The sequence below is a fragment of the Sinocyclocheilus anshuiensis genome, unplaced genomic scaffold (genome assembly GCF_001515605.1).
Source record: "Sinocyclocheilus anshuiensis isolate Anshui unplaced genomic scaffold, SAMN03320099.WGS_v1.1 scaffold29, whole genome shotgun sequence".
Lineage (NCBI taxonomy): Eukaryota > Metazoa > Chordata > Actinopteri > Cypriniformes > Cyprinidae > Sinocyclocheilus > Sinocyclocheilus anshuiensis.
In genome coordinates this window covers 85105-99297 of record NW_015539835.1, presented here as the reverse complement: position 1 = coordinate 99297, position 14193 = coordinate 85105, and the positions used below count along the sequence as shown (strand labels likewise).

At 37.7% G+C, this 14193-nt stretch overlaps 1 protein-coding gene across 2 annotated transcripts in view; it reads right to left on the bottom strand.

Moving 5' to 3' along the window:
* Positions 1 to 13735, bottom strand: part of LOC107684339 (calcium/calmodulin-dependent protein kinase type IV-like) — a 36239-nt gene extending 22504 nt beyond the window's left edge. The window contains exons 1-5 of one of the 2 annotated variants that reach the window (XM_016480568.1): positions 13664 to 13735; positions 13415 to 13561; positions 2493 to 2571; positions 1528 to 1590; positions 1201 to 1283 (exon numbers count right to left, since the gene is read on the bottom strand). In XM_016480568.1, coding sequence (XP_016336054.1) covers positions 1201 to 1283; positions 1528 to 1590; positions 2493 to 2571; positions 13415 to 13524 — 335 coding nt within the window. In that variant the 5' untranslated portion in view covers positions 13525 to 13561; positions 13664 to 13735. The other variant, XM_016480570.1, reaches the window with a different exon arrangement.
* Between the last annotated feature and the right edge of the window lie 458 nt (positions 13736 to 14193).

Below are 14193 nucleotides of genomic sequence, written 5' to 3'. Positions count from 1 at the left end.
ATTTTTGGCCAGGCTCAGGTGGACTTGTTTGCGACTCAGAAGACATCGCAATGTCCCCTCTGGTGCTCTCTGACTCATCCAGCTCCTCATGCACAAAGCCGACCTCATACGTCATTCCCCCGGAACTGCTTCTGTTTACAACAGTAAGCGCAAGCTAGATTCAAGTGATTATTACGTTTTGAATATGGATATTTTTCTTACAAAAACGCATCGATTCGCTACAGAAGGCCTTTGTTCACCCCCCGTAGCCGTGTGAGGCACTTTTTTTTATGGATGGGCGGTTTTTATTTAAGTTCTTTTGGACTGATGCAATGCAACACCCTCTGAGTGGCATTAAACAGCTTGAAATATCAAAGACAATTTTTTATATAACTCCGACTGGATTCGTCTGAAAGAAGAAAGTCATATACACCTAGGATGCCTCGGGGGTGAGTAAAACGCAGCCTAATTTTCATTTTTGGGTGAACTAACCATTTAAGTGCAATGTGAAAAGCCCTCTGGAGTGTTCAGCCTGTTTTATGATCAGCCAGAAGAAAATGGTATGTTTGATTGTATATGGATAAATTTGTGGTTATGCGTTACCAACATCTATGCACTCTTTTTGTAATATTTTGAATGAGCTTTTATGTTTATATTTTAATTTCAATTAAATTTTTGTCATATTGTTATGTTACTTTTGCTTATCACTCTTTCCATATCACTCTTTATGTTTACTTTATTTTTATTGAATTTTTAGTTTTAGTTCAGTTTGTTTTTATGTAGTTCCAGTTAGTAATTCAGTTAGTTGCCAAGGCAACATATCTAAATAATTTAGCTTCATTTATTAATGTAATATTTAACTAATTATTATTTTTATTTTTTTTTTCAATCAATTTTCTGATTAAATGTGGCATGATATACTCCATTAATTCTGAATGGCATGAAAATGTTTTCATGAGATTCTCCATCACCCATTTTATCATCCATTAAATGTCGAAAAGTCTACTTGCTTTCCTCATTAAGGTGTCATATCTGTAGCACAAACAAGTTAGGGCTCATGAAAAACTCTAACTGTAAGTATGAGCAATAGTAATAGTGATTGTTGCCTTAGCAAACACCCTTAATTACAGTTCTGGGGGAAAGTGTCAATGCACAGCATGGAGTTCACAACTTAATCAGTCATTATTTGCATGTAGCACTTTACCCCCATGGTGAACTGACCTGTCAAATAATTCTCCACCGGTAACAAGTTCTAACACGAGACTAATCTCCGCAGGGGTCTCAAAGATCTCCTTCAGTTTGATCTGACAGAAAACGGCATGAAAAAAAGAGAGGGCATTTCACTGGAGGAATTCAAAAACAATACATGATTTATTATTGATGTAGACTACGGTAGCTATAATGTCTGACTAACATTTGCATAACTAGAGCTTGCTAAATCAAACACAGACAGTACTGCAGAGACAGGATGAACATCTAAGCGAGTGTTCTTGTAGATTTATGCATATTTTAGGCTGTGAAACAATGAAACTGCCCCTTTAGACTTACTATATTTGGATGAGAGAGGCGCAGTAATACACCTATCTCTGTTCGTACAATCTTCTTGTCAACCTGCAAGAACAGCAAAGTTATTGTCTGAGTACAAAGTGAACAAGGTGCACAATTATAAAGCCATTACAATCAAGTAAAGTGTAATAGCAACATCAACTCACTGCAGAAGGAAAAACCTAAAAAAATAAATAAAGTAAACCAAGCACTTTTCCTCAAGAACATTTAATGGGCATTCTGCAAAACGACTTTCATATATATTTGGAATGATTTGAGGGTGAGGAAATTAAAAAGTTAAATTAAAGTTTTGTGTAAAATAATAATAATAATAATAATAATAACTTCTTTTTCACAGGGGTACCATTTTATATATTATTAGTTAAAAACACCTGAGGTACTACCACAGAGCTAAAGAAATTTGTAAAAGCTATATACTGTATATATATATATATATATATATATATATATAGTTGCTTGCTGTTCATAACATTTTTTTTATAAAACTTTGTTCATGTTGTTATTGTTATTCTCATTCTATTTTTTCTTTATCAGCCACCTTTAGTAGTTTTTGCAGTAACTTTGCACAATGTACACAACATTTATATGCAGCGCCTAACAATGTAATGCGCTATATATTATAGCACACAAGTAACATAATAGAATTACAAATGCATTAGAGGGGTTTAAGATAGCCTTAGTATTCCCTACACACGCACAAAAAGCACAAATGATGGTGTAAATAGAAATGTATGTACTGCTCTGAAAACAGCTCTGGCTGACAGCAATTATTACCCATCATGCATCAGAGTGATGTAGAGAAATGGAAGGCAACAACAGTGAGGTCTTTAAGATCTTAGCAGCTGGAAGGAAGTCCTGACCAGAAACTCCTTGGCTATACGAGGCAGAACAAAGGCAAGAGAACAAAGCCTTGTAACATGTGGAGAGAAATGTGTCAGTGCACTTACTGTTTTTTTCAGCATTTTCGCAGCATAGTGCTTCTGGGTGCCTTTCTGACGGCATCGGAACACCACTGATGTGGCTCCCCTGCAAAAGAGAGAAAGAGCAAATGACTCAGTTACAAATAATTCAGTTGTATTCCATAAATTAATGGGGCTCATTTATCCCCAATACACTACAGTTCAAAAGATTGGGATTGGTAAGATATTTTTGAAAGAATTCTCTCATGCTTACTAAGGCTACATTTATTTATTTGATTGCAATACAGTAAAAACAGAAATATTATTACAATTTTAAAAAAGTATTTTCTATTTTAATATATTTTAATATGCAATTAATTTCTGTGATGGCAAAGCTGAATTTTCAGCAGCCATTACTCTAGTCTTCAGAGTCACACGATCCTTCAGAAATCATTCTAATAAGCTGATTTGGTGATCAAGAAACATTTCTTATTATTATCAATTTGTAAAGAGTTGACCTAAGCTTGGCCACCCCACTCACAACTGCAGTTTTTGTCTCTTTTTTCTTGACAAGAAATGCATTTATTAAGATGCGGAACCGCTGTATCTCTTTATGACCCTAACAAACAGGAGACTTTTCAGACTATTCATACTTTGCCTCACTGCCAGGCGCAAGTCAAAAGAGTGCGGAAAAGGTACAGGTGTTAAATGAGCTTTAGTAGAACACCAGTGAACTAAGGTCTGATGAGATGTTGTTAGGCTATATGTCAGTAAAACTTAGAAAAACAAACTTTCCTGTCCTGTCAGCCGTTTTACTGTGCTCACAGCACACACTCTTCAACTGTACGCGAATATGCAGCACGCGCTCTATATCACTTCATAATAAATAAAGCGCACAAGAAACTATGAGCATACAATGTTGTAGTTCTGTCATCAGTTAAGTCAAGGAACACAATGAGACATGGGAGAAACTAGGACATGGAGCACGTGGGGGAGGAAAACACAAGACACAGGACTGGCATTACTCCCCTCTCCCCGAAGGCGCATCCACGCGCCACACAACATCCAATGGGGAGGGGGGGTGGGCACTCTGGAGGCCCCACAGGACTGGCTTACACTGGACGGCAGGCCTCCAGAGCGGTACCCGTTCCGGGACCCCTGGCGGATCAGGCAGTTCAGGGCGCCATGGCGGAGCAGGCGAAAGCACGTGGGGGAGGAAAACACAAGACACGGAACACAGGACTGACATTACTCCCCCCTCCCGGAAGGCGCATCCACGTGCCACACAATATCCAACGAGAAGGGATTCACGGCAGGCCTCCAGAGCAGTACCCATTCCAGGACCCATGGCGGATCAGGCAGTTCAGGAGGCCATGGCGGAGCAGGGAACTCAGGGGGCCATGGTGGAGTAGGGAACTCAGGGGCCCATGGCGGAGCAAGCAGTGCAGTAGGCCTGACCTCGGCACTCAGCCCGACCTCTACGGATGGATCCCTATAACCCCTCCTCCAAAAAAATCCTTGGGGCAAATATCAACCCCTGAGGCCCTCCGTGGGCCTGACTCGGGAACTGTGGCCCTCCCTGGCCTTGACTTGGGAACTGGAGCCCTCCCTGGGCTGGACGTGGGAACTGGAGCCCTCCCTGGGCTGAATGTGGGAACCGGAGCCCTCCTTGGGCTGGACGTGGGGACCGGAGCCCTCCTTGGGCTGGATGTGGGGACTGGAGCCCCCTTAGGGCTGAAAGTGGGAACTGGAGCCCTCTCTGGGCTAGACTCGGGAACTGGAGCCCTCTCTGGGCTATCTCTGGGCTAAACGCGGGGACTGGAGCCCTCTCCGGGCTAAACGCGGGGACTGGAGCCATCTCCGGGCTAAACTCGGGGACTGGAGCCCTCTCCGGGCTAAACTCGGGGACTGGAACCCTCTCTGGGCCTGTCCTACTTAACCCTACCTTAGAGCAGTGTCACCATCGGCTGGTACACCCGGGCAACCGTACCTCCTTAATTACTTCCATTTTCCTTCCCTACAGACCCTAGACACTAAACCACTGATCTGATCCTCTGTAGAATATACATTACAACATGCACTGTACCAAAACACAAGCTCTTTAATAAGCCATTACTCTCTAACTGCGATTTCAAAATAAAAATGTAAACCCTCGCTCTGACACCTCAGTGTCCAAGAACTAGCATCTGGGTACTCATTAGGAGACCAGTGCCAGATCCACGCAGCTATAGATCCCCTCCCTCTCTCTCTCTATGCTGACCGTAAACTCCCACTGACTCTACATGTGAATAGACATCAGGCGAGTGTAGGAACCGGCTTACGGCTCCAATCTGCTCCACATAATACCCATGCAAGTCCCAAAAATATTGACTTCAGTTGGTTATATAACCACATTTTGAAGAATTCATATACCTGCCAACATCAGCTGGCAATTAGCAAAGTACCTCTGTGCATAGAGGACCCTGTTTAGACTTTCTCTGGATCCTTAGCACTTAGACTTAAAGTACTTGAGTAACTATACTCAGTTAGCCTATACTTTGAATCTATTGTCTAAGAAATGTCTGTAACAATAATGTACTGTGTTAATATGAAGGAATTTTCCATATTTACTTTTGGAATAGGTGTTGCATCCATATTTTGAATTATGCATTGTATTGTGTTTTGTTTTAGAGTTAAAGGAAGTGTCCATAAAATTAATGGAAAAGGGAAGGGGTGGTGGGCTTGATTCATATGGATTTTTTTAATGATGTCAAAATTTTGCTATAAGGATCAAGCCTCTGATCTTTAGCCTGTGATTGGGACTCATAATGCTTCAGTTCATTTAATCATTGAAAGTTAATAAAAAGACATGACAGAAGGATCTATATTAATGAGGGTCCTCGGCTTGCAGGGTAATGACAGGAAATGGAGTGGCCACTTCAACTCCTAAGTGTCTGTCATGGAGTCATTCAAAACACAACACACATAACCCTAACACAAACATACAGATACAGCAGGACACCAGGTCTGCATACCTGCAAATATCTTTGGTGACCAATTGAAGTTATACTTGACTTTAAATTAACTGCACCATAATGAGCTATTTAGCTGTTGGTTAACATTATTTATTGCCATGTGAACAGTGAACAGGGGTAGCATTTTAGTGAAAAATTAATGAAGAACATTATTTTGCATTAATTGCAAAATAATGGAACATATGTTTAAAAAGTTAAATAGGGTCAATTCTGATTTCATTCTGTCAATGACAACGGAACAAGATAATCCATGATTATGCTGACCCAGGGTAATTTATTTATGTGTATGTATGTATATGTACTGTATGTAAGTATGTATGTATTTGAAAAATAATCTGTTTTTTGAACATTAAAGCATGTCAACATATTCTGTTACACCAAATACACAAAATAATGATCTTTAAAAAAGCATCATATGACCCCTTTAAAAAGTTTTTGAGAAGATGTTTTGGAAGCACATTTAGTTTAAATTTCATGCAAAACTGTCTTATCTGTAGCACAGGATAAATGATTAGTTGAGATCTTAATAAATCCTCCACTGATAAGTCACTCTGTCTCTATTAATGAAGTCAACCTCCTTCTATTGTAGCATTCACTCCTTGGAATGAGATGCTAGAGGGATTTCCATCTCATTACCTCCCAACTGGACTATTTAGCATTGTTTGATTAACCACTTGCATGAGATTAGAGGCATTTCATTTTTAGATGATTAGACAGTTTTGTAACAGAGTTGTCCAGGAGCGGTAGCTAATTTGGAAAGTGCAGCTTATAACTAAATGACAAAAATAAGGTATTTTGTGGTGGTCACTACTAGCACAAGACCTAGAGGACAATAAACAGCTGACAACTGACTATAGCATTAGCTTAAGCTAAACCAGGCACAAAATCAGAGTAATGTGTTTAGTGCTCCTCTCCCCTTCTGAAAAAGAAGTGTGCTTCATTGTTTTGAATTGAGTGTACTTCAAAAGTATATTTTTTATTTTTTAAAAACTGTACTTGCAGATAGCATACTATTACTCAAAGAGAGTTCACTAGAGTTCTTAACACACTTAAGTAGACTATAAAAAAGTATAGAACACAATGAGCAATCCAGTCGTTATAGATCAGTGTATTAAATGCATATTTTGAGAAAGCGAAAGCATTTTTTGACATTCCATGCATGTAAACCTATTGTAAGAAATTCCCAAAACAATATTAGGTACCTTACAAATGGCATAATAGGGCCACTTTAATATATTTTAACTGTTATAAGTTGCAACTTCATCATTACAAATGTGTAATTAAAATGTATTTAAATACATGACATACAAGTTTCAATAGAAATGAAAGTATATTTTACTTTACCATAAGTGCTTGTCAGTACATTTGGCAGTACACTGTATACAACTATATTTAAAAGACAAGAGAAGTAATTGTAATTTAAATAAGTATGTATATAAGTGGCTCAAAAAATGGCACTTTAAAGTTCAGCTAACTTCATAAAATAGAATTTTAAATTATAATAGATTTTCATTTAACTGCAATTAAAATGCATTTAAGTGCCTGAAACATTCAGTTCACACTTAAGTATATTCTTTTAAAGTATATTATTTTCAGAATTATCACTCTTTTATTAAGATCAAAAGGGTCTTGCAGCAAAACTTTTAACTATCAGCATTAAGTCTGGTCCACGTTCCTGCATATTCTGGCCAAGAATCGCCCACGAGCCGTAGCAGACCAACAACTTACAAACATAATTTGTTTACCGGTGGATGGATAAAAACTTGTATACTCTGACTTCCGGAAATTACAAAAAGTCTGCTAATCAAATTTCAGCTTACTGTTTTAAGAAAGTTTTTGCTATTCTTGTGTACAATATAGTCGCTAAACTCTCTATGGGTGAGCCGTCAGAGACTAAGAGTAGTTCAGATCCACCAAGCCTGAACTTTCAAATCGTGTTCTGGGAAACAGAAAATGAAAAAGCCTGTTGATAGGGTGAACCGTAGTGCACTCCTTTTAAAAAACAAACAGGCTGGCAGAAGGGAGTCCTTCCCATCATAAACCACAATCACTATTAACAGCTCAAACTCAACCAATATTCATCATATTAATAGTATTACATTGTGAATGAGAGATAGATACGCTGAGGGCAAAATTACTACATCCACCAGTTATGGCAGATCATTATGAAACACATATGAGGTGATGATGATTAATCTCAGGGGGCTTTGATTATCAAATCTGCACAGACTAGCACACTATAGCACCATGTGTACATGTGTCCACCATGATTGCCATTTTTAGATCATTAACAAAATGTAATAACATGTAATGGTATGATCTGCACGTGGAACTTGGACATGTTCAGGCAACAAGCTCAAAAACTAGCTTTATGACAATTCTCAGAAGTAGGGTGACCAGATGTCCCATTTTACCCATGACAGTTCTGGTTTCACAAGTTGTGTGCTTGTCCTTTGAATTTAAATTCAAAGGCCAAAAACTGATAATGTGTAGTGAGATTCCTAAACATTTTTGTCAGCTGAACAATTATTGAACAATTTCAATAATTTAACAACACATTCTTATGTTCATTGTTCTTTGATATCAGTTAATGGTCACATGACATGCAGGTTAAATATTTCAGAATTTTTGGTTTTATTTTGTTTGTTTGTATTTTAAATGTATTTATACTACTGGGCTGTTGAATTTTTTTTTTTTTTTTTTTTTGCCGCAAAATTAAATTTTATTATATACGGAAAGCACATACTCTCTTTCTCCCGCTCTCTCTCCATTACAAACACTAACACAAACAGTACGGACACACACTCACACGGAAACATGTTGTCAGCACTGCTGTGATTATTTTTATCAGTAAAATAGTTGAGCAACTTAAAAGCTACACAACATTTCTCATAAGCGATGTAATAACTGCGCTGTTCTTGAAGAAGAACTTACAGTTTTGCTATTAGTAGAGACGCTGCTGCCGAACACTCCGGTATTTCACACTTAATCTCTCTCTCTCTCTCTAATAACTTCATTATTAACTGCATTAGTCTGCTATCAAAGGCTCAATCCTAAAATGATGTTTAGGAATTAGCAACGGAGGCGTGAGATGAGATGCATAAGAAATTAATCCTACTCACAAGAGCGTTTTAAGGACAAAAACCTGACAAATGTCTTGAAATACATCATCTGAACAATGTGTTGAGGTGTGGTAACTGTAGTATAAGCGGAATAATTGACTCCGGTCCATTGAATTATTAGAAAATAATGCACACCCGAGGTGATGCGGCCAAAAATAATCTTGTTTTGCAAATATATGACTGTTTTTTTTTTTTTTACATTATAAGTGAAACTCATGGAACATAATAAAAAAAGTTAAAATATATTAATAAAAACATATTAAATAATACATATATTTAATCAAAAAACATTCAAATAAAAAAGGCATATGATGACCCCCCTCTAATTTTTTTTTACAAAATGGATAGTTCCAGTTCAATGCAGCATTGCAGTCATGCTAAAATACACATAGCCAGGACCATATTCACAATAAAGCTAAACTTATTATAATATTTTATTGCATAAATAAGGCTGTTTCAATTTCTTCCACTAAATTAAATTGGATCATGATTCAGTTGCAACAATTCCATGCAAAAGGTTTGCAACTGTAAATATATTATGTGGATTAATGTAATCTTGATCTAACTGTAGTGCTGATAGCGTATAACTGTAAATAATGTTTTGGATGAATGTGGCTTTCTCACTGTAACCGCATGCGTCAAATACATTCTTAACAGTAGCGTTTTCGTGCACTTAATGCATAGCTGAGTCAGTGTGGAAGTGTATGTTACACAAGCTGCTCCTGTTATACTTTCCGAGCATTATATAATCACAACAGAGACTGAAAGAGAGAGAGAATATGTGTGTGAGAGGGGGGAAGAGTAGCTCTCTGGGGAGTATGGTAGGCTTCATTATTCAGCTCATTCTGCCTTCTTCAGGACCTGGGCGGTTTGCATCTGGCCCCATTTTACAAGAGTCCAGCATCTATGCCAATGCACTCCAGAATGATCAGCCAACTATGAGCCGGTAATGCTAATGTATGAACTTCTTTAAATCTCTATTCATGGCATTCTTAGTTTAGCACTGGGTTAGAGATTTTTGTTAGAGATTGATCTAAAGCACAAATATGACGAAAAGAATAGTTCTCTCAGAAATAAAAATTCTAAAATAATGTACTAACCCTCATGTTGTTCCAAACCTGTACGCATTTCTTTATTTCTGCATTATTTTTTTATTTGTTTATGTATGTAAGTTTGTATGTATTTATTTGTTTGTCCATTCAAAGAATTGATGTCATTGTGTTGCAATGTAATGTTGTTACACTAAAGCTATTCATAGTCATTTTCGGTCATTGAATTAAAGCTTAAATAAAATATAAATATTAAATGAAAATCTTAAACGTATAAAAATTACATGAAAATTTGAAATGTTTCCTTGGCAATTAACTGAAATAAATAAGTTGAAGTTGAAGTTGAAGTATTAAAATGGCTAAAAATGAAATAAAATTAAAGTTATACTATCCTATAAGGCAAACATCACTAATGCTTATACTTAACTCATAACCCTAATTATTAAACTTCAGCATACAGTAAAAACCATTTATGCCACATGAATGATAGATCATCATTGATTTTGACTGCTTACATTGTCCTCATTTGTAAGTCGCTTTGGATAAAAGCGTCTGCTAAATGACTAAATGTAAATATAATGTAAATGTAAAAATCACCATAATGCTATGATGTTTTTAGAACCTTGGAGTACCATGCAAATATCATGGTACATTAATTTGAGTACCATGATCTGATACCATTACTGTACTATGTTACTGCCACAGTACTGTTTTGCCCAGAAAACTACCCACAACACACTAGCACCTTGGCAGTGATTTTTGCACAGGCAAGAACCACTCACATTTTTTCAGCAAATGTAAAAATCGGAGTTCATTTGTAATGTTGTGCCTCAGCGCTGTCCGGTAAGTAATCACATCAGCAGATATATTACACCCCCGTCAGCACAGATGCATGTGATTATTTTATTCCAAGATTAATTGCATTAACTGAATTTATCTTTAAGTGCCCGCAGATACACATCACTCTCAGCTGAGCGGATGGCAAAGTTGATTTGTCTTGCTTCCGCAGCCTGTACCAGCTCCATATGCGTGTGTTGTGCTCTAATTCGTTCATGCGCTGGGTTTCCGTTCCTCAAATTAGACACCTTGATTGCGATTGTTCAGCATCTGCCATGAAACCTCACAAGATTACAAACAGCTTTATAATTAGGCCTTGTTAATTTTCACCAAATGCCATTTTTACTTTTTACAAAACATGAAAAATGAAACAAAAGGCTTTTGTAGGATACATATTTTCATTAATTGGAAAGATATTGTCGTCCATTCTATGGGTCCATTTGGCCCAGGTCTCCCTGAGCATCTAGAAAGTACAGACTGTAACTCTCATCTTGGCTGATATAGTAGTGTGGGGCAGCCATTGTTAGAGAGGCAAACAATTTATGGGCATTCAGCAACAATTCATGGCCCACCCGTCACAGATCGATGAATGTTCCCCCTCCTACGCACCGTGCTGTGCCCAGTCCGGAGATGCTGAAACACCACAATCTGATTATCCAAGATAATTTAGGTTCAGCACAAACACAAAATCTTACATGTCAGATATGTTTTCCAAGTCAAGGGTTCGCGATATACCATCTAATATCATCACACACTCTTGAAAATAAAGGTTCCAAAAAGAGGGTTTTGCAACAGTGTCACAGAAGAACCATTTTGGGTTTCCCAAAGAACCTTTCAGTAAAATATTTTGTGCAATGGGACCTTTTATGATGTTAGACGTTAAAGGTTCTTCATGGAACCATCAATGCCAATAAAGCTTCTTTATTTTTTTGTGCATGGTAGCAGTAACAAAAACAATAGCTACTCTACAGCAACATTGTGTCTGAATACTGAACAACTGACATCTTAGCATATATGTTGTTATTTAAACATGTATGCAGGATCTCACTAGCAAAAAAGTACCATAATTTAACCATGATTCTTGGACATGCACTATGGTAATATCATTGTTTTTTTATGTGCATTATGGAGTATCATGAAAATATCAAGGTACATGAATTTGGAAGTAACAAGAGTCACACTGTTCCAATTGCTTTTAGAAAATATACATAAATAGTCAAATAAATAATATCTGCCTAATATCTTGAAAGCATTTATTTGCACACACACACACACACACAAAAACTAATGTTGCTAGGTTTAAGAAAGTGGTTTCAGCATCTTACCCTAGATTACTTGCCAAACAAAGTGCACTATTCAGAGTTCTGCTGATTTAATGATACTGCCAAATGTGTCAGACTCTGTGTCCTGGAAACACTTTGTACTTTGAAGATGTCCTCTCCTACACATATTGCCTGGTGACAAATGACTAGGTGACAATGTAAACAACCACTCAGGTTTAGACTAATGACACCTGTCTTAGACTACTGAGACTTTTTTCTAATGATGAAACATTTCCCATGAGTCTCGTAGAAATATTTAAACAGACTGCAAATGTCTGACACGTATATAGGAATTCATGATGACAACCAATAACTGCCCTGCCTGAGAAAGAAGAGAATTTGTGTTAAATACACCTATCCTAAATATCCAGATCCCTAACCAAATACAGAGAAGAGCGAAAGTCCACATAGTATAACAATTAAATATAATAATATTTCTGTGTAATGCATTGTGCAAGATAGACGCACAACGTAGGAGCAGTCAACAAAATAACAGTCTTTAATAAAAAGTCCAAATGAAACATACACAACTGCAAACAATACCGGACAACGAACCCAGGAAAACAGAGTGCTTAAATAACAAGGGGTAATGAGGGAGAACAGAAACAGGTGACGAAATCAATTAACTAGACAAACTGAAAACTAGGTCAAAAGAAAGAAACAATGGAACACAGAACAGACACGACACATGGCATTCTGCAGAATTAAATTCAATTTAAAGAGGAGTCAGGATTTTGTATTACAGTTTTTAATATGGCACTTTTCATGAAAACGGTTCAAATTCATGTCCCTTTGTCGCAAATTAGAAATTAGAACTTAATTTTAATCAAACTTTTAGTGTTGACTACATTGGTCCAGATCAAACCTGTTACCAAAAACTATTTTATAAAAGATATGCAAACTAATATTTCTTAACAAGTGTATCAAATTTGTAAAAAAAAATCTAAACTAGCTGACCGTGACAACAAAATTTTGGCTAAATCATTCCATTTTTAATCCACAAATATGGACCAAATTAGTAGCTCACTAGTATAGCAACAAAGGCACAAATCTCTCTGAAAGGAGGGAGAACTAGATAATGTTATACTTGTCAATTTTTACATTATATTAGTATTATTATTATTATTTTTGCTATTATTGTTGTTGACTGTATTTGCCAAGCTCAATCCAAGGGAAAGTGTCAATACTTACAGTATAAACTAACATTATAGGTGTATCATCAATAACTATAAAATAGCTGGCCACTGTGACAGCTAAATTTAGGCCAAATCATCTCAGTTGATTATATAATTTCCCAGAATATGGTACACATTTTAGTGTTGACTGTGTTTGTCAAGCTCAACTATTCAACCTTGTTACCAAATTTAAACATGAATAAACATTTTTTTCCTTCTAATAACTCATATTTATAAGAAACATTACTCAGTTAATAATAAACCAACCTCTGGTCTCATAGTCGGCCACTACAGAGTGAAAGCTTAAATTAGGCGAAATCTGCAACCCTGTTCGCCTACATATTCTGCTATATTTTGTTAGAGGCGCAAGCAGTGAAAGCTGCTTATTTACAGAGCACCAGCACATCCACCCCCAAAACTCATCAGCACATACTGCTGCACTTCCACTTACCGTCCCAGTTCAGACTCCAGCTCATAGAAGTCCGCCAGCGTCTCTTTCTTGGATCCATCGATCCAGTATTCAGGAGCGGCTCTAGAGGCGGGCATTGTCACTCTCAGCATCTCCAGCGCCTCAGCTCACTAACAGCGGAGCGCCGATCTACACACAAACAACAACATCACGAAATGCCATGGAAGAAAACGGACACACAGTCCGGAGAGGCAAATGATACACATCTTTGTCAAAAGAGTCTCATGTCACCTGTAATGTATGTCGGTGAGGTGCGCAGGGTGCCCGTGAATGTGTAGCAGCAGTTGAACGCGGTTGTTATGAACGGGGAGCGCGAGCGCGGCTTCCACTGGGTCTTACTGTCGCCTATGTAGGGCGCTGGTTTTCTGTGTGTGATTTACCTGGATTCAGTGGACGTCAGATGCATTGCTAGATATCATCATGGCAAATGATAGTTATATTTCAAGATATAGCTAGATTTAATCAAGTTCCTTCATTAATGCAGGACACATTTCTGTCTACAAAAATAACCCATCATCACTGACAGGGCTGGATTGGTAATCGGGCACACCGGGCATTTTCCCGGTGGGCCGACGCACTTAAGGGGCCGACAGAATGTTTTTTTGTTTTTTTGCCGAAAACCATCATGCGGGGACAGCGAGCAGCCAACTTCTTCCTCGTCGGCTTTTCCCACGTTTTCACAGGAGATTTATCAAGAACAGGCTTGCTCTGCGGTGAGTGATGCGGGCCAAAGAGCAAGGCAGGAGGAGAAGAAGAGAGTA